We start from the raw sequence: 24992 nt of genomic DNA on the forward strand, positions 1-24992 counted from the left end.
ATGCGGCGGCAGGCGGGCAAGCCCGCGGCAGCGTGCTGGGACAGCGGGGTGGTGGGCTTCGCCAGCAGCATGCTCCTGCTGAGCCGCTCCGCTCTCCATCTCCCAGCCTTGTGGTGGTACCTCTTCCTCTCCACCGATGCCCAGGAGGTGGCCACGTTCACGGTGCAGTACCGGGTGTTTGAAGAAGTGCCGCTGGGAACGGTGATAGGGACGCTGGCTGAGCACTTCGAGGGGGGTGAGAGCGGCGAAACAGCAGATACCTTCCAGCTGATGGAGACCCCCGGGAGGTTCCCGCTGCACGTGGGGAGCGGGGATGGGGTGCTCAGCACGGCCGGACGGGTGGACAGGGAGCAGCTGTGCCGGCACAGTGATCCCTGCTGGGTCTCTTTCGACGTGCTGGCTGCCCGAAACCTGGCCCTGATTCACGTGGAGGTTCAAGTGCTGGACGTCAACGACAATGCGCCACGGTTCCCCACGCCTGAGCTGGAGCTGGAGATGTCGGAGAGCGCATCCCTGCGGACAAGGATCCCGCTGGACCGAGCCCTGGATGCTGATGCCGGCCCCAACGCCCGCTGCTCCTACGCGCTCTCCCGCAGCGAGCACTTTGCTCTGGAGGTCATCTCCAGCTCCGATGGGACGAGGCACGCGGAGCTTGTCGTGGTCAAAGAAGTGGACCGGGAGCTGCACTCCTCCTTTGACCTCGTGCTGACGGCCACTGATCATGGGGAGCCACCAAAATCAGGTACCGCTTTAATTAAAGTCATCGTCCTTGACTCCAATGATAACAGCCCCATCTTTGCAGAGAGCTCTTTGACGGTAGAGGTTCGGGAGGATGCTCTGCCCGGGACCCTCCTTGTGACGGTCACGGCCACTGACCCTGACCAGGGCCCCAACGGGGAGATCGAGTACAGCCTGAGCAAGCATGCGCCCCCGGAGGTGCTGAGCGCTTTCGGCATCGATGCCCGCACAGGCAGCGTCATCCTGAAGCACCCGCTGGACTACGAGGAAACCCACGCCTATGAGCTGGACGTGCAAGCCCGGGACCTGGGTGCCAACCCCATCCCAGCGCACTGCAAGATCCTGGTCAAAGTCCTGGACGTCAACGACAACGCTCCCAATGTCCATGTCACCTGGGCCGCGCGGGCGCCCGTGCTCTCTGAAGCCCTCCCCAAAGACAGCTTCGTGGCTCTGGTGACGGCCAGCGACCCTGATTCGGGAAGCAACGGGCAAGTGCATTGCTCCCTCAGTCAAGGGTACGAGCACTTCAGGCTGAAGAGGACCAACAGCCACAGCTACGTGCTGATGACCAACGCCACGCTGGACAGGGAGCTGCGTGCCGAGTACAACCTGACGTTGGTGGTGCGGGACCAGGGTGACCTCTCCTTGGCCGTGCTGAAGCACCTCACTATCTGCATCAGCGACGTCAACGACAACGCCCCCTCCTTCGAGAAGGCCACCTACGAGGTTGCCGTTGCTGAGAACAGCGAAACACCTGCCTTCTTGCTCACCGTCCGTGCCACCGACCCCGACCTGGGTTTCAACGGGAAAATCACCTACAGCATCCCGGACTCCTCTGCTTTGGGTCTGGTCTCAATCGACCCCACCACTGGGGATGTTTTTGCCCTCCGAGCTTTTGATTACGAGCAGGTGAGGAGCCTGGAGTTCCTGGTGACCGCAGAGGATGGTGGTCACCCCAAGCTGGCGTCCAACATCTCCGTCAGGCTGGCTGTGCTCGACCAGAATGACAATGCACCTGTCATCACCACACCGGTGCTGGTGGGAGGCGCGGCCGTGCTCTCCGTCCTGGTTAATGCGGAGACGGGGTGCTTCTGGGTGGTACCTGGGAACGGGAGCACCCAAGGGACTGCAGCGGTGACCAATGCAACACTCGTGTCGTGCACCAGTGTTCCCTTCCTCTTCACCATCACGGCCAGGGATGTGGACTCTGGCATTAATGGGGCTCTCCGGTATGATCTGGTGGGTGGGGATGATGTCGGGCTCTTCATCCTGGACCCTCTCTTGGGGCAGGTCTTCCTCAATGCCAGCAATGCCAGCAGCCTTGCCGGCAGCGAGCGGGAGCTGGTGGTTCGGGTGAGCGATGGGGGGGACATCCCCCTGCACACCCTGGCCCGGGTCCGCTTAGTTTTCCGGCATCACGGGGCGTTCTCCAAAATGTCAGCCCAGGATCCCGGATGGCTGAGCCCATCCGTGGTGGCCGTTATCTGCCTGGCCGCTCTCCTGGGTGGGTGCCTTCTCCTTTTGGCTTTAACCCTGTCTTTGCGTAAGAAGGAGAAGAAGGATGGCATGGCCTACAACTGCAGGGAGGCAGAGGATGCCCGCAGGCAGCAGCAGCTCAAGAAGCCGCACAGGCAGATCCAGAAGACGGATATCCACCTCGTCCCGCTGCTCCGGGGCCGGCCCCAGGAGGCTGAGCCCCCCCGTCCCTCCCAGGAGGATCTGCCCGGCACAGCTACCCCTGCGCCGGGGGGCTCCCCGCAGGCTCCCCTCCACCTCACCCCCACTCTCTACAGGACCCTGAGAAATCAGAGGACCCAAAAGGACTCAGATGAGCAGCAGGGGACCTTCAACCTGCCCATCCTGCAGCGCCGGCCCTGCCAGCCCCACAGACCGAAAAATTCGGCAAAAGAGGCTGCGAGTCCCCCAGATGTACCACTGCACTGCAAGAGCTTGGTGAAGCCACCACAGGGGCCCGTGGGAGAGCCCCCGCTGCCACCCAACCAGCCCGTGGGTGCTGGGGGACCCGGGCAGCCCCAGCCCCACCAGAACATCCTCAGGAGCCTGGTCCGGCTGTCGCTGGTGGCACTGGCGGAGCAGAGCCCCACCGGGGAGTTCGCGATGGAGTCGCCCCCAGTGCAGGTAGGAGCTGCCCCGTGTGTTGCTGGAGGTGTGGACAGCGCCCCCCCCCCCCCCCCCCCCCCCTCAAATCCTTCCTCGCCCAGGTCTTGCACACCCTGGGGTGGTGGGAATGTGCAACCTGATGGTCTTTGGTCGGTCTCTTCTCCCATCCCTGGGCAGAGATGCCCCAGCAGTAGGGGCTGGGTAGGATGAATGGCCGCCCCACCACGGGCAGGGCCTCCCCGTGCCCACCAGGATGCCCTGGGAGCTGGGGTGGAGGACGGCTGTCACACAGGGAAGGGGACAACCCCATGCTCACTTCTCCAGGGGAGCGTGCGGGCAGGGAACGGCAGGCAGAGATGGCACAGGGGAAGCACTGGTGGGCTGCCCGGCTGCTTGTTCTTCCCCCCCGCGTGGGGATGCTGAACCATCTGCAGGAGGAGGAAATGCTATAAAAAGGCCGGGGGGTTCAGAGGGGACGTCCTGGCAGGAAGCAGCTTGAGTGGTGATCGCCGGGGCTCAATAGGCTTTTCCTGCCTTACAGCAAATCTCCCAGCTGCTCTCCCTGCTGCACCAGGGCCAGTTCCAGCCCAAAACAAACCACAGGGGAAACAAGTACACGGCCAAGAATGGCAGCAGGTAAGGCTGGCTCTCAGCCCTTCCCTTCCCCACGCCCCATTCCCCCGCGTCTCTGCTGCCTCTGCTTCAGCCCCACTGGCCCCAAGAGTCTCCGAGGGCAGGAGACACCAGGGCAGCAGACACACAAGGCAAAACCTCGTCCCCGGTTTTGCTGACCTGAGATTGGGGAGGTAGGTCCTCCCTTCAGGGGATGGCTGTGCTCCTCTGGTCCTGGCTCCCCGTTGGTATCCAGCCCCCTCCTAGGACTGCTCTTTGCCTCCTTCCTGGGGCACCTTTGGCAGCTCCTTCCATACCCACCTGAGCTCCCCCGCAGCCATGAACCATCCGCCCGTCCTTGCTGGGGGAACACCGATGCGTTCAAGTGCGATGGGAAGGTGCACTGATGAGCACGGAGCGTCCCAGCTTTGCAGGCAGCAGCACAAGGACGAGCTTTCTCACGGCTCTGGGTACTTTCTTAGAGATGCTGTTGACGTGAGTTCAGGGCATCTGTCCCTGGGCCAGGAGACTAGCGAGGGAGAGACCCTGCTAGCAGGGATGGGAAGGACTGAGATACCCCAGCTGTGTGCTGAAGATGTTTCCAGAGACAAATTTTATGGCATTACCATTAAATTTTGGTGTTGACATCTCTGGATCAATGCTCCCAAGGACGCCAGGGCTTCATCGCTGCCTCGCCATGTCCCCCCCTGTCCCGCCCAGGCCATGGGCAGACACAGCTTTCTCCACCTTTCTCATCATCGTCTCCATCTGCTGAGGATGGAGAGGAAGGGAGAGCCACTCTGGGGCTGCTGGGGCAGGGCTAGGCTGCGGTGCTCCTCGCCTGGTCCTGCACATGGGCAGCTCCCCCAAATACACAGGGAAGAGCGAGCAGCTCCCTGTTTGCTCAGGATCTCCTTGCAGATGGATAAAAACCCTCTCAGGCAAGAAATGTGGAGCAGCCCCATGTGTAGCCCAGCACCCAGTTGGGGCCCAGTTTTCAGAGGGTCCATGGCACTCCTGATCCCAGTGCGCTTTTTTTTTTTATAAAAACCAAAACAACAAACCCATAACTCATTAATTGATGGGGACTGAAATGATTATGCCTTCGGTACTGTGAACGATGGACTGAGAGGATGCCCACACCCCACCTCTGGGTCATTTTATGGGGGATAAAGACAACCACCTTTAAAGTAATTGGTGGGGCAGGATCGTGCTGCGGGTTGAAGTGCTATTTGAGTGTCTTGGCCCCCTCGCAGGGCTGCGGGGCTGGATGCTGACTGCCTGAGCACAAAGGACAGCGGGCACGGTGAGAGTGAGGCGGAGGACCGTGATTCAGAGAGCGGGTTTGAGCTCTCCGTGCAGCAGCTGGTGGGAGAGGAGCTGGAAACCCTCCTGGAGCCGCAGGCAGGTGAGGTGGCCTCGCTACTGGGACCATGCTGGGGCTGGTGGGGGGGCTCCAGCAGCGCGATTGCCTCAAATAACACACTAACCCCATTCAGAAGCTAAAACTGGCTGGCCTGTGGCAAGCCAGGGGGCATCTCATATCCTAGGGTGGCTCTGACAGTGGCAGGTGCTTGGGACAGCAGGTATGGGACCATCCTATGCTGTTGGTACCAGGCAGTTTACAGCAAAGGGACTTACTGAGCTTCACATGGGATTTTTTTCATGTTTAACGACTCTTGGTAGATCTTTCCCCCCATAGATGTGTCGTCTGTTGTTGAGATGATTTGTGAGGTTGGCCTCTGTAGGGGTGAAGTCCAGTTTAACTATGCACCCTGTGAACACTCTGCCTCCCATGCTGAGCTGGGCCCCTTCATTTCGTGGTCTCCTAGTCCGTGCAGAGTGAGAGAGGTGAAGCATTGGCCTTGTCGAGCCCCTCATGATGTTACAGACCCCTTGAGCCCCATCAGGCACCTATTTCCTACCAGGCTGAACTCGTCCAGTCTTGTCTCCTGTGACCAACCTGTTACTACTTTTAGTGTACCTTTATTGAGATGCGGTGACCAGAATTGTGCGCAGTGTTTAGGGTACATCTGCGCTGGTGGTATAAGGAGATCTTCTGGTTTGTTCTTGGTTCCTCTCCTGCCCAAGCTCCATGCTGAGCTCTGTTACCAGACTGTTGATGGTGACTCCCAAATCCCTCCTCTGTGTGGTGGGAGAGCTATCAATACATGACGTGTCGTTCCCCGTGACAATTATCCAACAGTTGGTGACACAGAAATCCACCAGCCACTTTTTGCTCACGGCACTCCATTATTAGGTCCTTCAGCAACCCCCTGCTTTTATGTCGCTGGGTGTTTTAGTGCAGTCAACACCAATGCCATCCACTTCTCCACGTCATTTATCACTATGTTGAACGGATACTCTGGGACTCCACTAATGACCTCCTTTTGCGGGGAAGGTTATTTATTCCTACCCTCGCTTCCCAGCTTTTAACAGACGTTGGTCCCCGACAGAACCTGGCTGGTAATTCAGGGACAGCTCAGGTCCCCTGCGAGCCTGGCTGGTGCTCTTCTGCAAGCTCAGGTGTCCTCTGTCAACCAGGACTCTTCATCCACCTCTTCCAAAGACGCCAACAAATTTGCAAAACGCAATTCCCTGCCTTGCAAATGTCACGTCAATTCTTGTCTGAATAGCAGGTACTCGGCTATCTGCCGAGTTTCGCATATAAAGATTTCTATGAATTTGCCTGCACTAGATTCACCTTCATGCGCTTAAAAACTCATGTCACAATTTCTACCTTCCCTTCCTCTGATACCATATTCATTTGAAGCAGTAGTTAATGAACAGCAGTTAATAAACCAAGCAATTTCATATCTGAGTTCCTCTAGCACTCCAGGGTGAATACCATCTGGGCCATTTTCTACATGTTCCTTTTATTGATTTGTTCTAAAAATCTCTTCTACTGGCATTTCAATTTGAAAGAGCTGGGCTGACTCACGTCCTGTAGCAGAAATTTCATTGTGGAGCCTCTGCGCTCCTCCACAGCAAGAGGAACTCATTGAGGTTTGCTGCTGTAGTCATTTTAATTCCAGAGTTGGGCATTTTCTGTGCTCTTGCTTAGAGAGAGAACCACGCTGCTTCTGTCTGTTTGCCTTCCTGCCCTTTTATTTTAGTAAGGAGCAAATGAAGAAAAAGCTGAGTGAAACAAGAGCTGCAAGCTTCCTCGGATTTTAAAGGTCCTGCAGCTGAGAGCAGGGAGCAAAGAGGCTGCCCAGCTCCATCCCATGGGTGTACTGACACGCACCGGTCCCCGTAAAGGGCCTGGTGGGCCTGCTCAGCAGATCCAGTCCTGCCCAGACAGGTAGCACCCTAGAAAATCTGTGCTATGGCAAGGCATATCCATGAAGCGCCATCTCCCACGCTTCTTGGATTTGATAGAGAAAAAAAAACCCAAAACCCTTTTGCCAAATGACTGGACTTTCACAGTGAACACCAGCGGTGCATGCTGAGGCTGTGCCAGCGTGGCTTCCTGCCCCTGCAGTAGCGCTGGACGTGACAAAAGAGGCTGCCCTGTTTCAGTGGTGAAAAACAACCTTAACCGTGAGCCCAGACCTTCCCAAAAAGGCAACGGAGCACAGACGGCGGGAGCTGCTGGACTCCTTCCTCCTCTCCCAAACACAAACAGAGAAGTGGACTTGCATCCTGAGAGAGGGAGGAAGGAAGCCGTTGCTTGTGCTCAGGGGTATCGTAACAGCTGGCTGAGGCTGTCTGGGCCTTTGTGCTGCTCGCGGCGGGGGGGAACTGCGCGAGTAATCTGTCCCAGCCAGCTATCTGGTTGTTTATGCCGTAAGCATCGAGCTGCAGGCTGAACTCTCAGCACCGCCTATTAACACCTATCCCCCACCAGCGAAACAGAGCGCTCGCAGCAGCAGATGAGAGATACAACTTTATTGATTATAAAAACAACCCCTGCTCCCAAACCACCATTAAAATAAGGCAGTAAAGACTTATCGGTCAAATTAAACGTACCTAATTATAAGGTTTCACGGTCACAGGCCTGTCAGCCCACTGAGTCTTGGCTCTCCCTGCAGCGAGCAGACTACTGTTGTGTCCTGCTCCAGAGCTGAAGCATCAAAATATTTAGGGAATGCAGTGGCTTCTTGCAGACTGAGGAGGAGAGAACTGTGGATGTTTTAGAGCAAAAACATGGGACTTCAGCATGCTTGGGAGATCTCTTAAGGAACAGTCACCGCGACTGAAAGAAAATACTGAGGTTGCAGAAAGAAATCCTGGAAGTCAAGCAACAAGAGAATTTTGGGGCTTCAGCTGAAACAAAAATCTAAGTGATGTATCTGCCCTTCTCTCCTTACCGGGTTTGAATCCCAGCCCTCACCCCCATCCCACCCCAGGACACAGTTGTTTTTCAGAGAAAAAGGACTAATTAGTTGGCTGAGGAAGGAGACTTGTCTCAGTGACTGACGAGCCACTGACTGAGGACCACGTGTCCCAGGCCGTGGCAGGGTATTGATTATCTTCTGGAAGCGGCACGGTAAGTGCATTAGAATGGGGACCCTCCTTTCAGAGGTCACTTTGTAAGTCAGAGCCACATAATTATTACAATGACAGCAGCCCTTGCCGTCTGATTGGGATTGCCGTGTTTTGTTACCAGACACCAGTTATTTGTTTCGCTGCTCTCTGACTCAAAGTGTTTCACAAAGCTGGCGGTCGCTTCGAACCTCCCAGTGGTTCTCGGTTACCCTTTGGAAATGAAGCAATGCGGGGCTGGAAGGCAGCGTCTGTGCACCACACCACAGAATCTTGTTTACCAACTGCAAAGCTCTACCTTAAAAAACAAGAACCTCCGTTTCCTTTTCTGCCGCCTGATGAGGAAGCTATTCCAGGCTCACCCTGCTATGGGGTCCTTCCTTTAATTTCCAGTATATGTTTATTCATGGACAGTTATAATCACTTCTTCTTTTGCCAACACTATTTTAAGCATAAAGATTTCCTTTGTCGGTGCTTATCTCATCAAAATAACGACAGGTTGCAGTCAGATCCCCGGTGAGCATTTGCTTCCTTAGGCTAAGCAACCTCTACCTTTTGGGGTCTCCATCACGTAAGCCTGGACTCACTCCTGTTTTAATCTCAATAGTTTTCTCTGCACTTCTGTCATTTCAGATCCTCTTTCCTACGGATGGATAATCAGATTTGTATGTAATACTCCTAATCGGGTCTTGCCAGACCTAGTAACAATACCACGGATATGTCCTCATGCCAACAGGGAATACCTTGACCAGCACATTGTACGATTCCATTTGCCCAATTCGGGGCAGAATCACGTTACTGGTACACTAACGAGCCTGCAGCCAACACCCACACCAGGCTCCCACTGCTCATCTGCTTCCAGTTGATGAACAACTACTTTATAGCTCAATTTTTTGTTACTAGTCTTCAACCACCCAGCTGTGCGTTTTATAATCCAGAATTTCATTCTACTTCTGTTGTTATTGTTTTCACAATAACCCATTCCTTTTCAGTCTCAATATGCCTGCTTAGCAACAAATTCCCACCCTAGAGTGACCCTTACGGGAAGTCCACTAGTGACCTCCTTTCTGTCCGATACTTCCCCCTTGAAAGCGTTCCATTGTCGTCTCCCCTTCAGCCAGTCCTAAACCCTCACTTTCTCTGGCTTTGCTAACAATTTAGTGAAGTGCCACTTGAGGCTGCAACAAATGAGAAAGCAAAGTGATCCTAACAGTTATTATATTAAAAAAAAGGAAACAAAAACCCCAGTAGTTTTAAAGCAGTTCTAGTTTGGTTTTTATAAGCTGCTGGTTTAAATGATGCTGCTGGTAGCTTCTCTCTAGACCTGTTTACAATCAGTCCTCTCACAGTTGATTTCAGGAAGTCTCCTCATTTTGCGATTTTTTTTTTTTTCCTTTCTTCCCCCCTCCCCTCTTCTCTCCTGTGGTCTCCTCTACTCCACGTCTCACCAACAGTTCTTGTTTTCACTCCCTCCAGAGCTGGCCCTCAAGAGGCTGACGGCTGCTGACCCAGCATGGGTGGCTCGGCTCTCCTTGCCGCTCACCAGTAGTTACAAGGACAACATCTTCTCCCCTGACTCTCTGCATTCACCTCAGGATGAGGAAGCTGCAAGGCAGGAGAAACCAAGGACCTTTGAGACCTTCGGCAAAGGTGCTGGGGCTGACTCGAATGCTGCTGGGACAAGACTGGCCAGCACTTTCCTTTCAGAAATGAGCACCCTCTTTGAAATGATTTTGTCCCAGAAGGTCCAAGTCCACAATGAAACAGGCTCGGGGCTTCTGCGGCAGCTGTCGGCACGTGGGAAGAGCTTTGGACTGGAAGACAGTGCTCCTGTTCTGTAGGCAGCTTGGCAGCTGTGATAAGGAGATAAGAGTCAGACAGAGCCGCTTTCTGCATTTGGGGTGCACACGTGTGCTTTAACAGGGTCATTGCATCATCCACATCTAGACTGATCACGACAGGCACATTTCTTCCTTTGCCTCACCCCATCGAATTTCTCCATGACTGACTTCACCTTGTTTAGTTCCCTTCTACCCGCCTGTTCTTGCCTTCCTACCTTTCCTCCTCTTCCACCCTCATCTTTCACCTTACCATCACGCTCGAGTCACCCAGCAGCAGGAGGGCCCTTTCCTCCCAGGGCGGGCCGATTGAGGGGAGGGGTTGTTAGGTTAACCACAAGCACAACGCAGTCAGCTACATCTACATCATTATAGACTGTGCACCACAGACGATAAAATATTGCGGTCATGGACTCTGCAACATGCTGCAGAGTTGGGCTCCAGGATCTTAGTTCTTATTTAAATAAAATTGTTTTTTTCTAACGCTACCATCTCTGGAACAAGGTGCACTATAGGTGACATAATGACGTGCCTGCAGAAAGCCTGAAATGGCAACTCAGAAAGGGAGATCTGCCTGTCATCTCCCACTGATCCTTTCAGCTTTTGTGGTTCTACCACTGTGAACTTGGCATTTTGTAAAATGCCCCAAAATCAGCACTTCTGCTCTGGCATCTCTGCTATAGCTGCACTAGGTGCCCACAATTCCCTTCTCCATGCTCCCTTTTGAGGCCATTGGATTTTGGAGCGTAGTCCTTGCCCAGAAGCAGACAACAGATGGCTGGAGTCTGCCAAAGGTAACCTGGGAAAAGGGAAGTGTGAAAACACTGTTTTGAAATATTCAGTCACAAGCTTCAACCATATTACAGGTTTTCACTTTGATCTGTATGTATGTGAGCTATAAGACAGTTTTAGGATAATAGCATGGGTAGGAAAACTAAGATACAGATACTAGTAACAGAGGAAGAAGCTCACAGGTGTGAGCACCATGGGGACGTGCACTTGCAGAGAATGGAAAGACAACAGTGGCATAAGCATCTGGAGTGCATTTGTAGGCTTAGGCAGCAGTGCACGGATGGCAGGTAAGCGCTTCTGGATCGTGCACACATAGGACTCTTCTGTACCATAGTTTGTGCCTTCCAACTATGATAGAAAACACCAGAACAAATTTGGGGCATGCTGGCAAAGCGGCTGCATAGGTGAGAGGAGAGTCATAGAATCATAGAATAGTTTGGGTTGGAAGGGACCTCTAAAGGTCATCTAGTCCAACTCCCTGCCGTGGGCAGGGACATCTTCAACTAGATCAGGTTGCTCAGAGCCCCGTCCAACCTGACCTGGAATGTTTCCAGGGATGGGGCATCCACCACCTCTCTGGGCAACCTGGGCCAGTGCTTCACCACCCTCAGCGTAAAAAATTTCTTCCTTATATCTAGTCTGAATCTACCCTCTTTTAGTTTAAAGCCATTCCCCCTTGTCCTGTTGCAACAGGCCCTGCTAAAAAGTTTGCCGCCATCTTTTTTATAAGCCCCCTTTAAGTACTGATGGGCTGCAATAAGGTCTCCCCGAAGCCTTCTCTTCTCTAGGCTGAACAACCCCAACTCTCTCAGCCTTTCATCACAGGAGAGGTGTTCCATCCCCCTGATCATTTTCGTGGCCCTGGCTATAGCCCACGCTATGGGAATGAGGGTAAGCCATTGCCTCCACTGCTAGCAATGCACGTCATTGCTTGCTCAGTGACTACAAAAGCGAGGCTGAGAAGAGGCTGCCAGCCTCCCCTCCATGAGAGTGAGAGCCAGCAGTGCTTTATACACACTGCTTTCTTTCCTTCACCATCGTCACGTTAAACATACTGAACGGACTTCTCCACAGATACCGCAGTTCACAACACAGGTTTCCCCAAAGCTAATTTGCTCATGGTGGGGCTGTCGCATCAGGTGTCTTTGGGTGATATTTTTGGCTTTCATTTTACTGTTAAGTTGAAAAAGAACAGGCAGCAAGCCCCAGCAGACATGATTCTGGAGCACCTCAAGGGTGTCTTACCTGTGTTCCTTTTCCACGCACCTAGAGGTGGCAGTGCCCTGCTTTTAGCATGTACACACACAAGCCACAGCAGCAGACAATCATACAGATAATTTAAAGCAGAGTAAATGAGAAAGCTACCCCTTTCTGCTGCTCTTGGGACCAAATGGCAAAAGCAACAGAGTAAGATTTCCCCAGGTAGACTCTTTAATATCCAAAATATCCACTGTTGTATTTGGAGTCTCCAACGTGCTTTACAGATGACCCCACTACGCTGATGTTTGCCCCAGCCTGCTAATACTGCCGCGCTGCTAATAGAAATGTCTTGCTGTTTTGTTTCACAAACAAAACAGGCTGTTGCACCAAAACAATGACAGTGAGCCAAATTCTAACTGAGATGCAGCTGTGCAAACCACGAGGGAGGCATTTCTGTGACTGTGAGGAGATGCAGCCCTACGGGATTCCTCTGCATCTTGGGAACGCACACAGGGGACAAACACACAGCACCTCACATCCTCCTCTGGAAAGTTACTTTGATGTGCCTGTCAAAGGACAAACTTTACACAAAAATACATTATAATAAGATGACTAAAAAAGGAGACAAATTCCTCTCTTGGTTCAATTTCCTGATTCTGCAAACTGCTTTCAACCCCCCCAACCCTTACCCCCATCCTGTCCTGACCACCGCGTAAGCACGCTGTGGATTATCACAGAATAGGAAATCCACCCGAGGAATTTCCTGCTAATTGTATCCTGCTTGATAAAGGAAATGGTCTAAGAAAGTTTGGTCTGAGCAGAAAGAGAGACCAGACTAGAAGAACAATCAGATGTGTTGAGCTCTGGCTGTGCCCCTCCCTTGCTGAATGGAGACCACAGCAAGTTCAGGATGGGGCCACTGCCTTTGTTTTTCAGAGCCTGATCTACACAAATCACCAGAGCACCATGGCTACAGGAAGCTGGACAGTTTGTACAGATGCCCTTGAACCAGTTTAAACTGGTGTGGACAAACGTCTTTTTCCGGATTCAGCTGCCCCAGTTGAAGAAATTATCATACCAGCTGCTTGCCACTGTCTGCCTGACAGTGGTTACTGCCCGTTGGGAGCATCCCTTTTCCACTTCAGTGAAAATGAGCTGGCGTGCTTAGCAAACATGTACAATGTAAATTTTGAAGAAAACCTTGCTCATCGTGACTCAAAGGGGTGTACCCCTGAGAGCAGCTTACTGCCAGAGCTGAAGGAATAATAACTGGGGACCGAAGGGCACTGACAACGGCGCAGGATGGCTGAGGACAGCCGTTACTTTCACCAGTACAGGTGGATCTGTAAGCCATATCCCACAAAAACCTGTGCCCTAATAATAAGAATGCGCTCTCTTGCTTGCACGCAGATTAAACTGCCACAATGGCAATGTAGAGACAAGCCCAGATTGTGCTGGTAGCAGAACCACTGTGGGAACAGCTAGCCTTGAAATGAGATCAAATTGCCTGAGAGGGCGCAGGCCAGGCCCATCACAGAGTTAACTGCCAACATCACCATACGGTGGCTTGTAAACCTCACTGGGGGACCGTGTGCAAGATGTGGAGGGCTGCTGGAATTATAGCCCCAAATCATATCACCGTGGCATGGTGGGAGTCTATACGTAGCTCTACAGAGAAACGTAGGAGCATAAGAAAGGTCCTTGTATTGGAAGGTAGAGGGCCAGACGACATGGTGGCATAGGAGATATCACAAGGTTTATTCTCAAAACCCCGGTATTTAAAAATGGCTCCTGTCCCACTAACAGCAAGCTTTCTCTTTCCACTCACTGCTAGCCTGCTTCCAGCCCCACGCAGACTAAGAAGGGCTGCCTTCCCTTCTGCCTGCTTGTTTCACTTACTGACTGCTCTAGTAACAGCAGTGGTGGGGCTCCAAGCACTGCAGCTCCAGCGGCGTTGCCCTGTTTCTGAGGGCACGGCTCCATCCTGCACTGCCAAGCGTCATCATGTGGAGTCCGTCTGCGCTCCAAGAATGGGGCAGGGTTAGGGCAGATTGTCTTGGCTGGGTGGCGTGGAGGCCTGCAGGCACACGCTCAATAGCCCAGAAACAGGGGCTAGATGAAGAGGCTCTTATTCCGGAAGGGAATGGATGCTTTGTTCGCACATCTGAAAGTACATTAAAACAAGATATTAATGATGCATCATACTATGGGAACAGCTTCTCCTCTTCAGCTCGACTGGAAATAGCTGGCAAGAAGTGGAAAAACTGAAAAGTAAAAGTGCTCCCTTCCCTTCAGTAAAAAGGACTCCTTTTTGCCATGGCCCTGTGCCACCCCTCCTCTGGCAATATGGGCCCTGCTTTTATGGGGTCACTACACGATGCAGTCCCGCACACCCTCTTCCCCCACTGCCCGCGGTACCTTCCACCTCCTCTTCTAACACTCGCAGTCTCTCTCGGGAGTTCCTGTTCCCTGCAGCAGCTGACTGTCGGTAGTGTCTAATCGCTTCTGCCAGGTTCTGCTGCACTCCAAGGCCCTTCTCATAGCAAACGCCCACGTGATACCTGCTTTGGGCATCCTAGCCACAGGAGAAAGCACAGCAATCAGCCCCACACGATGGAGAAGTGACAACAGCACACAAAAGGAGAACAGAGAGTCTTTAACACCTTCTTTAAAGTTTACTGCTCTATCTTTGGTCACCTTCTTTAAAGTTTATTCCTCTATCCCTCAGACCATATCTTCAGCAATTTAGTCCCTTCTCCGAGCACACAGTGAAGCAGAATTTCTTACCAGCTACCTCTGATTCCGCTCCTTCCTATCCCTTTCCAATTAAATTCACCAATTTCCCTTCAATGTCCAGGTCTGTGTCATGGGAACAACGGAACAGCCGTCTCCGCAGAGCACCCTGATTGTCTCAGGGGTCAGAGCTAAGAGGACTTGGGCAGCCTTGACTGCACCCACATCCTGATCACACCCAAACTCTGAGCACGCCCTTTGGACTGCCCTACTACAGTTCACGCAGAAGTCTTGTAAAAACATAACGAATGCCAGAGAGGTACTTGCTGCCGAGGGTTGGAAGATTCCCCTTGGCAGCATCAGGCTATCAGGCCTTCAACACAACAGCGCACTGCTATCTTGCTCAGCCCCACCTAATTATATTCCAGAAGAAATCTCAAGCAGCAGAAGTGAAGTCAAGCAAATAAGTGCTAGAGAAAAAGCACCTAAACTACTCAGACATATGTAACTGCTGAGAATGAATAGAAAGTAGAGGATGTCACTGCAGATGGGTCAGTGAAGCCAAATCCAAACCTGTGATCTGTTTATGTGTCAGCCATGCACTTTTATTTTTGAGGTCCAATGGGAGGAAAAGGGTCTCGCAGATAGTAAAAAACCAAGACGACGGTCCCGAAGACATTGAAAGGATGGAATGGGCTAGTGGTCACACAGACCTTTTCCAGCAGAAAAGCCAGCAACATAACTTGAAGAGTATGACTGCCAGAAACATGATCTAAACAAGGCTTTGCAAAAAAGAAAAGAAGGAAAAAAAGGAAGTAAGTAGCAAGTTTTCTTTTCTCATGGCTTTATTAACATATTGCAAGTGTTGCTGTCTGGGATGTAGCTGGTAGAGGAAAGCGAAGAACTCAATGAGTGGGTGCTTTGCAAAATGTTGCAAGTCTCAGTTTATGACAGCAATAAACTTCTTTAGAGATGAGATAAACATGTTGAAGGATTGGCACTTCAGATGTGACAAGAGACAGGGTTAAATAAGTATGAAGTATTCCACTAGCCGTCTCTTATATGATGAACATCTCGAAGACAAGACCACAAGGAGAAGAGATCCCCAAATTAGCATGGCATAAGTGACTGCGATACACTTTGAAATCTGAAGGTCAGACTCAGTTCTCCAACAACACTCTTTAATATGTTTTTTATATTCTATGGTTGCACACATAAAATAAGGGAGGATAAAAAGTGGTAACCAAAGTAAAATGCAGTTCTCTGAAGCACTGTACTATTTGGAAGAACATTTGTCAAAGTTCCCCCCTCGGCTCTAGCACAGAGCAACAACCTGAGAGAGAAACACTGAACACATGACTTTTTGTGCCTGTTTTCCCTTTTTTGGAGTTGTAGCTAAATGGTGCCGTCCTTGCTTCACCCATGTCCAGCAGTCTTTTAACCATCTGAAAGTAAATTCATGCTCCAGGGTAATGGGAAAAGAACATACTTGTGGAGTCCTTCTCCCAGCAGAATGTGAGGGGTCACATCCCAGGGAGCTGATGGTACATCCGCAGCCAGCATCCACTGGGAAGCAGAGATGGGGAAAGATGATTGAGTTCTGAGAACTGTCATGGCTGTGACCAAAACATGCAAAACGCTGATATACTGGGGGGTACCCCTGGGACCTGCAGTTACCTGCTAGATTTTCTGTTGTTAAGTGCTTACTAGGCATTCAGTAAATGACAATCAACTATTTAATGAGATAATTCATTGTTATATCGTGCAGCATACGCATCTGACATCAGGCTGGAAGAAGGGAGTCAGTGATGCAGCTTATGAGAGATCTTTAGCAGATTTGGAATTAAATACTGTATCAACCATCACGAACGTGATGTCTGAGCTGCTGGGCCTAGTCAGGTCTAATCTCACCAGTGATCTGACAGAGTCTGGATTCTTGAAAGTGGGTGACAACTGAAGTGGTAAAGTTTGCAAGTGATGTAGTGTCATTGAGAGTGATCAAATTTACTGTAAAGAATTAATTAGAGAAGATCTTCAGGACTAAGAGTGGGCAACAGTCACAGAGGAAACTTAGCGTTGACAAATGCAAAGTAGTGCTTATAGAAAGAAATTTGTGAGTCACTGTGATAGTTCCCTGAAACCATCAAGTCACTGCTCAGTGGCAGGCAAAAGGGCAAACAATATTAGGAATTATTGGAAGGGAATACAGAACAAAGCAGAGGATCTCATTATGTCAGATCCCTGGCATGTCTCCATCCTGTGTCCAGTTTTAGTCCAAGCATCTGAAAATGGTCAAAGGAGAATTAGAAAAATAGAGAGAAGACTGACAAGCAAAATGGAACAGCTTAACTACATGGAGAGACAAACTAAACTAGCGCTCTGCAGCCTGCAAAAGAAATGACTCAGAAAGGACATACTAAAAGGCAACAGAATCAGAAGTATTAGCCAGAAGAAGAGGGAATAGCTATTAATTATTTTCCATTACACAAAAGCTGTAAGAACTGAAGTTAAAATGAGTAAGTTCTTCAGAAAAAACTAGCTATTACAATGCAGTGCAAGCTGAAAATGAGTGAACGATGTCACAGTGCTGTAAAGAAACAGAACTGTGGGATGCAGAAACCTGGCTGCAAGACATGGGTTGTCATAGTTCTACTCCTCTAAGTGCTGGTAAGGGTTCAGGAGCAGCGCTATGCAGAGATTGTGGCACTGCCCTTCAAAAAAAAAAAAGCAAGCCTGTGTCACTTGGAGAGAGTTCAACAGCAAGCAAGAAAATGGTTGGGGATCTAGACAACATGACGCGTGAAGAGAAACTGCAACAACGGGGGAAGGCTGAATGGAGATTCAAGTATTTAAGTACGTTAAAGGTCCCTGCAAAGAAACAGAAACAGTCTTTTCATCCTCTCTATAGAAGGCAAGAAATAATGGGCCAATTTTGAAGAACAGATTAGAGACAGACATAACAAAGTTCTCAAAATGATACAGTAGTGAAAGAGTTTGACTGAAGAGGGTGTAGACGCTCCATAATGGGAAACCTGTAAAATTATGCTAGATGAATATAAGCACTGGTGCTGTAAGAACTACTCCAACCCAATAGGGCTGTTCCTATATTCATGTTTTGTAGAGTCTGCGCCCCAGGGCCTGTTTCCTCTCCAAGATGCACCCAGGCTCGACTCCATCCTTTCAGACTGTGCAGTAAAATCCTGACACTCGCTCCCATTTCCAAGAAGTCCTGATATCTGCCACCTGTAACCTGCAATGACCCCAAACTGAGAACAATCATAGCTTGCAAAGGGATTACTTACGCCGTTCTTCGCTGCCAGCAGCAGGTACTTCAGACCTCTCTTTTCCTTAGGTTGCAGTCCTCTCATGTAGAACACTCCAAGACAAGCCTGTGCCTGCAACAAAACCACACGATACAAATTAGCCAGGATTTTCTCCATTAATTATTCCAGTTCTTTTACTGATTTTGCAAGTTGTTCAAATGCCGGGGTTACTGCTGCAAGATGGGTGTGCAAAGTACCCTGCTTGCTGCAGAGCCTGTCTTAGAAAAAAATCAGTCTGACATGCTAAACACGAAAAATGACATTTGATCTACAGAACTCCACTATACATGCAGTAACATCACCATACTAACACCGTAAGACCCAGAATATCGTTTCAAACTGCACTGTGGAAGTCAGAGCCAGAGAACGGCTCCTACTCGTGAGCTGTCTGTAAGATACAGCAGATGCACTTCCTGGAACAGCGTGCTACGTGAGATACAGTCACTGCCAGAACGACTGGCATTCACAACACAAGATGGCACATGCCTAAATGCATCTCCTAAAGAGTGGGAAAGGAGGGCAGGGTACACAGATCCATGTGGATGAATCATCTTGAAAAGTCACAGATACAATATGAGGATCTGTTCTTACTTCAAGCATCTCATGGAAGTTCCTCCATCAAAGCGACCTGTACTCTCGGAATTGAGAGGAGACGAAACCACAGAGCTACATTTTCAACTGTAGGTCAGTTTTCCTAAGCCAATGGTCTCATCTAAGCCAGGTGTCTCATCTAAGAGCCACATTAAAAAGCCCAACAGCAAAACAGACAACCAACACTGCTGACACAGTGGGTACCTAGCTGCCTCCCATGTGCAGGCAGCGCTGTCTCCCATACACTGTCAGGAGTATAAATATGTTGGAAGAATTTTGCTTCCAGTCCCACAGATGCTGCTTTCTAGGATGTCTTGTGGTTCAAATCCTTTAGACGGGGTTCTCTGCTGGCTCTCTCCTATCAACTCCCACGCTGTGGACACTAACCTCTGTAATCCCGGCCATTGCTGCTTGCTCCAGGAAAGTCACTGCCTTCTGATGCCTGTCCCATTCATTTTCAGGTCTGTGGCATAAGAAGTATCTAGCGTAGCGGTACTGTGCCATGGGGTGACAGCTGCTGGCCGCCTGGTAGTAATAAAAAGCTGCCTGGAAAGAGAGAAACACACTTGTGTGATTCATGTAATACATGCCCTCAAACATGACATGACTCCCCTCTGGCCAGGACAAGCTTAACCTCTCTGTCTAGATCTATCACAAGCTGCACACGCTTACCCCAGCGGCTGTCCCACACCTCCCCGCCGAAGAACATGAGATTGTTTAAGTGAGACAGTGGACTGCGACTATACGAGAGCCCTCTAACCACCCTGCCTTCTCTAGTCAAAACTCCCCACGTTGAAGGGGGTGGCACTGGGCCAACAATACCAAAGCTTACTCTGTGCCAAGGGGGATCTGCACAATTACTCCAAACAAGCCGCCTCTGCAGATCTTTCCAGCTACAGAAGATGCTGACTACGGCCAGCATGCACTAGATGGCAGGCTGTAGTTAAGGTATGCAAACTGGACGGCTCGAGATGTAAAGAAGCCCTCGGATGTGCAATAGTGTTTTAAATACAGTAACATGACAGGTTTCTCCTTGGTACTCTCCTGGGTGCTAGCGGCACAGCCCGTGTACCTATGAGAAGACCTCAGAAGCTATGAGAAAGGGGATTTCAGTAGCACGTCTCTGAGGGGATCTATGACACCGAAGGCAGCACTGCAAACCCACAGTTTATATTATTTCCAGCATTTTCTAACGAGACTTCAGAGACTGTCACACCCATGCAAAAGGAGAAAGGCGCCTGTGCACCCAACAAAGACCACTCTCCTGGTCTGTGCCGCACTTATACAACCCTACAAGCCGTGGATACCTTTTCCAAGTCTTTTTCCGTGCCTCTGCCATGTTCGTAACACAGACCCACATTGAACTGGGCTTTGCTGTAGCCTCGATCTGCTGCCAGTTTGAAGCAGGTGTAGGCTATCCTGTAATGGCCCGCTCTCATACTTTCAATCCCTGAGAAGAACACAACGTAAAAACAGGGAAAAAGAAAATGGACAGAATGCAGCCTCAAATGAAGCAACCTCCCCCGCAGCTACTGGGCCTTCCTCGGCGCATGCCAAGTGCTCCGGTCCACTTCTGGCTGGCTCACCAACCCTCATTCCACAGGACCAAAGTTTCCATAGGAAAAATGGCAACACTGCGTTTTAGGGGTTTTTCTAGTCTCATTGCAAAGAAGGATCAGGGGCTAACACAACGTATGGTTTGCACAGAAGCGGCTCGATTTTTTAGTGCTGCAACTAGTGGTGTATATAGGGCAGGGATTTTTTTCTTGGATCATTGCATCTTCCTTCAGCTCGTCTTAGAGTTGCAATTCTGCAATTGCTTTTTCAGCTTGCCAGGAAGACTGAGATCTCAGACAATGAAAAAGGATACAAGGATATGACAGTTTGTGTAGCAAAAAAGACAGAGATGGCTTAATTTCCAACTACAGATGTCAGGACAACAGTACAGGCTTCAACCGAGCCTGGATTTAAATATGCTGATATAAATCAGGTGGCAGGATGGGACAAAGGGCAATAAATCTCTCAAAGCACAGTTGAAATTGCTGAAAGGAGGCTTCAGCTTGGGTATATGCTATCTCTGCCTTCACACAAGACCTACAACAATTTGGAGGTCCTCCAAAAAGAGAAACGCGTGGTTTAAGGAGAAAACAAATCCAAGTCCACATTACCGAGGATATTCAATGCAATGGAAATGTCAATCCGGAAAATCTGCTGCAATTGGAAAGCAGCTTCCTCCAAATGCCCTCGCTGAGCTGGGTCACCCTGAGGAGTTAAAGAGGAAAGCTATTAAGACAGCAAAAACATACAAACCCTATAGGAGATTCTTTCTTGGAAACCGAGCAGTGAGACACATTTGTACTGTACTCTGGTTATCAGGAGGGTGATGTAATCTGGTGTCACGTGTCCACAAAAAAAATCTCCCTGTCCTACACAGCCATCTAGTTAGGGAAGCTGTATGGACATTGCTCGCCTCCCCTCTGGCCAGGGAGCTTGGTGTAGCCTCTCGGACATCATCAGACCTTTCAGAATTTAGCAAATACCCGATACCACTCATAACTCCCCCCTTCAAAAGTAACGTTAGCCCTCGTTCACTCTCCCGCATCATGTCAACAGCACAGTCTCTGCCAAACATGCATTGACATATTTGTATATGCTTTACACAATTCAAGCTGAGCCCACACTGTCAGCTTACTGAACACTGCACACTCCTAATAAAATCCTGCACAGCAGAGACAACATCTTTTCTTTCTCAGTAATGAACAGTATTTTTTACTGTACCACAGCTCTGGGAGGTGGGAGGGGGATTAGCCTGGCCTGCAGCTTTAGCTTCCAAGCTTGCGTACAAATTCAGTGCCATCGAGCGGCAGCAGTGCACACTGCACGCGAGCCGAGATGCCTCCGCACTCGGGGAAGTCATGGAGCAAAAATGCCCCTTGCCGCCCAACAGCCTTACTGCTCAGCCAGCACTCAGGGCTGCTCACAAGAGGACAAGACATGGACTGACTCCTCTCCTCTCCTGAGACCTGCCCCACGACCTACGAAGGAGCTAGAGACTCTCCCTATGGGCCCTGCAGAAGTGGTTCCTCCTAGGATGGGGAGCTCGACGCTCACCCCCTCGGCAGACCAGGTGAACGCCTTTCTGGTGGGGGAGCAGAGGTCACTTCACGTCTAAGAGAGGATCCCACTCTGTTAAATACTGAATTTATCTCCACTCTGTTCACACTGTCCTTGAGCAATTGCACAGCTGACTGATTTTTAAAATGGGGAATCATCTGCACCTAAGACTGTGAATTGCAAGGAATTAGCAGGTTTAATCACAACAAGAACAATAATATAATTTACGGCCTTGTGACTCTCAAGCTGATGCACCCTCTTCAAGCCCAAAATGTCTTCCTCTCTATAACAGACAAGAGCCAGCCCTGACTTGCAGCTTTAGGAGTGGCACCACCTTCTCCAGTCATGGGTTGTCTGGTAAAAACCAAAATAGCAACAGCATGTAATCACCTAGTGAAAGATTGCATCAAAATGCAAATTACACAAGAACAGACTAGGGCTACTGGATAGGGTGGGGTTTTTTTTTGTTTGTTTTGGGTTTTTTTTTTTGCCATTTTCCTTCAGTGCTTCTCTACTAGCACCCCTGTTACATAGACACCTTAAAGGATGGGGATGCCAGTTTATAGTTCCTGGAACTTTGCTCTGGCTAAAGCAGAGGGCAGCATGTCACATCTTTCTCCTGGCCTCCAGCTGTGCAGGGCAGAAAACAGTCTTGCGTGTGAGTGGATTGCTCAGGCTGTGCTTGGGGCTGCATTGAGATGTCTTCCTGTAGGGAAGGGGCCTCAGGTGCAGACGGAGGGTGCGAAAAATGAAAGTGTACCTTTGCACTGCGGAGAACTGGCTCCAAGCTGGAGCTCTCAGGGATTTGGAACTCCCCTACATTAAAAAAAAAAAAAAAAAAAAAGAACAAAAAAAGCAGGGTTAAGCAATGCTGTATCTTCGCCTCTTCCTCCTCTTCCCATCCTCTCTAATCCACAGCTCTTTCCTAGAGGACCGATCGCCCACCCAGTCAGGGACATTAAGAACAGAAGGAACACGGATCAGTCTGACCTTTGTATCAAAAGCAACCAAGCGCCACATGAATACAGTCCTGTAATCTGCAGCTGGCTAATGCACCTCCTCCAGAAAGGCCCCCAGTCTTGATTTGAAGACACCAAAAGGTAGAGGATCTCCCGCTTCTTCTGAAAGTTTGTTCCAGCAACTTGTAATCGCTGCTTTAAACCTCTGCGCTTCATTTCAAATTAAAATACATCTCGTTTCTGCTCCCAGGCGCTGGCTCTTCTAGGCTTTTTTTCTCTTTACTAAAAAGCCCATTCTCCTTTTGAAAGTCCCGATACGACTAATCAACCCCTCTTGATTCTCATCTGTGATTCTAAACAGACTGTGCTGTTCATGTCTTTCAAATGAAGTACTTTTCTGCCTGAGTTGATTAATTTTATGACTTTTTGCCACTATTCCTGAATTTTCAACATTGTTATTGAAGTGCGGACCCTCTCACCAGTGTCATAGGAAGGGTAAAATTGCCTCCTTATTTGAATTCGTAACTGCCTAGTTTGCATGTATCAGAACCGTGCTCCTATTCTCACTGTATCACACCGAGATCTCACACTTAGGTGCTTGCTTCCCTAGCTCCTTTTCCAGGTAATTTCTTTCCAGGGTACAGTTCTGCTTCTGCAAGGGGCTGATCAGACATGCTATTCCAGCTGCATCGTATGCAGGCTTAGGTTATCACCCCAATGTGCCCCACTCGCTCATCGCTGCCCTCTTAGACACGCTGGCACAACCACACGTTCAGCCACTATCTGACCAGTTTCAATCAGAATTATCTAACGAAAACATCTACAGCAAAAGCTAAGCCACCTTGCTCTTAACAGAATTGTGCTGGAAGTGATTACACAGGCGTTTACACCAGCTACTCTAAGAGGATGGTGACCTCCAGCAAAGGGGATGAACAGGGGAGGGCTGACTGAGGCCAATTATTTTTAACCTGAATCACAATAAGCAGCTGGATCCCACCGGGCACCTGACACCAGGTGCTGATGCCTGGATCACTTCAAGCCAGTGCTGCTAACGCAAGAAGAAGCTGTGCCTTCCCCGTGTCTCCCCGTCTCCCTCTCAAGCTGTGTGGCTGCAGAGCAGGGAGCTAATATGAGTAAAAAAAAAAATCAGTCCTTCTGGGGGCCCAGTTCCTTGATTCCTGGCACTATACGGCTACACAAGCACTTGTGCCGGCACAGCGACAGAAACGACTCTGCAACAGGCAGGATTGCTTCTCGCAGTGCCTGCACTGTCTTACAATGCACATGAAGCCGTGGCCTATGTTCCAGCTGCAGCTTCATTATTCCCAGATAAATAATTCCCCCCTGGATGTATTAAAATGTGTTTGCCATAGCGATCTTGCTTGTTGGGTGAGTGGGGCTTGTTCAGATAAAATACAATTTCTATTCATCACTCCATCGAAAGTAATATAATCTGTGAATTTATTAGTTGTGCTTTACATTTATTTGCAGATCAGGCATAAAATTATCTGATCTTTCTCTCCGTAAGACTCCATCTCTTGTTCAGGTATCTCCCTCATGATGTAATTTGATTTTTTGGCATACATACAACAGCAAGTCTCGTGAAAAAAAATTGTCTGTATTAAAAATTCTCCCAACTATTTGTTTAAACAACATTAGTACATTCATGCTTTTAAGAAACTTTACATTTGGCATAGACATCTACTCCTAAATCCAAGATTCGTCATTTACTGAGAAAACATGCTGTAATTTGGACAAACCATTCCCCCATGAAAAATAAACAGGAAACTAATTCTGAATTTTATCACCTTGCAAAACTGTCTCATGCCCCTCTCCCACTGGAAATCCCTCCTCACCCAAATCCCAGGAATCTCCCCAGATTAGAGTTACCACTCCCGGAGCGCATAAGGTCATTTGGAAGAAAACATAGGGACCAACCGATCGTGACACCCAGTCCTACCTCCTGAAGGACTAGATTATTGAGTTCTCTCGGAACTCACCTTTGAGGCTTGGCAAGCCTCAAATCAAAACTCTTCAGGGATATCATGATCTTTACGACTCGACTGTTTCAGAGCAGCTGCCTCAATACCAGGCACACAGTCTAAAAACAACGCTTAGGTTCCTTCAGCAGTAAACGGAGGAAAAAAAAAAGCACCCCCCGGCAGCAAAGTATCCCACCCCACTTCTGCAGAATGAGAAGACCAGCTTAGATTAACCTTCAGGCTATCATTAGGCAATACAAGCTCACCCCAACGGTTTGTTTCTCATCTCCCAAAGAATGGTCAAGCTTCAGCAGAACTTCATAGGAAGTAGGCTTTGAGCAAATTCATTGCTATACTGCACACACAGAACCACATTAAATTATTCTTAAGGTTGTATGTTCAAAGCACACAAAAGCTGGGAATACCACAGTTGGAATTTTCTGTGCAACTTTGTTTCTACTTCTTCAAACGTGCTATGATGTGACATGACTATGCATCCTT

At 49.7% G+C, this 24992-nt stretch overlaps 2 protein-coding genes across 2 annotated transcripts in view; one reads left to right on the forward strand and one right to left on the reverse strand.

Annotated features, from left to right (window-relative positions):
• Nucleotides 1-9800, forward strand: PCDH12 (protocadherin 12). Its single transcript, XM_076350437.1, has 4 exons — nt 1-2877; nt 3401-3495; nt 4728-4879; nt 9436-9800. Exons 1-4 carry the CDS (start codon nt 1-3, stop codon nt 9798-9800), a joined length of 3489 nt encoding a protein of 1162 aa, XP_076206552.1.
• DELE1 (DAP3 binding cell death enhancer 1) overlaps nt 7348-24992 on the reverse strand; it is a 22917-nt gene continuing 5272 nt past the window's right edge. The window contains exons 5-12 of the mRNA XM_076349689.1: nt 22311-22366; nt 20605-20698; nt 19744-19886; nt 18824-18982; nt 17825-17917; nt 14208-14364; nt 13689-13953; nt 7348-9812 (exon numbers count right to left, since the gene is read on the reverse strand). Of these exons, the coding sequence (XP_076205804.1) occupies nt 13697-13953; nt 14208-14364; nt 17825-17917; nt 18824-18982; nt 19744-19886; nt 20605-20698; nt 22311-22366 (959 nt within the window). The 3' untranslated portion in view covers nt 7348-9812; nt 13689-13696. The remainder of the gene's footprint in view (nt 9813-13688; nt 13954-14207; nt 14365-17824; nt 17918-18823; nt 18983-19743; nt 19887-20604; nt 20699-22310; nt 22367-24992) is intronic.

This window comes from Aptenodytes patagonicus, chromosome 12, assembly GCF_965638725.1.
Source record: "Aptenodytes patagonicus chromosome 12, bAptPat1.pri.cur, whole genome shotgun sequence".
Taxonomy (NCBI): domain Eukaryota; kingdom Metazoa; phylum Chordata; class Aves; order Sphenisciformes; family Spheniscidae; genus Aptenodytes; species Aptenodytes patagonicus.

Coding starts and splice junctions, on each gene's coding strand:
- PCDH12 (XM_076350437.1), top strand. CDS start 1: ATGCGGCGGCAGGCGGGCAAGCCCGCGGCAGCGTGCTGGGACAGCGGG. Junction 3,496..4,727: donor ACGGCCAAGAATGGCAGCAG/GTAAGGCTGGCT, acceptor GCCCCCTCGCAG/GGCTGCGGGGCTGGATGCTG. Junction 4,880..9,435: donor CCTCCTGGAGCCGCAGGCAG/GTGAGGTGGCCT, acceptor CACTCCCTCCAG/AGCTGGCCCTCAAGAGGCTG.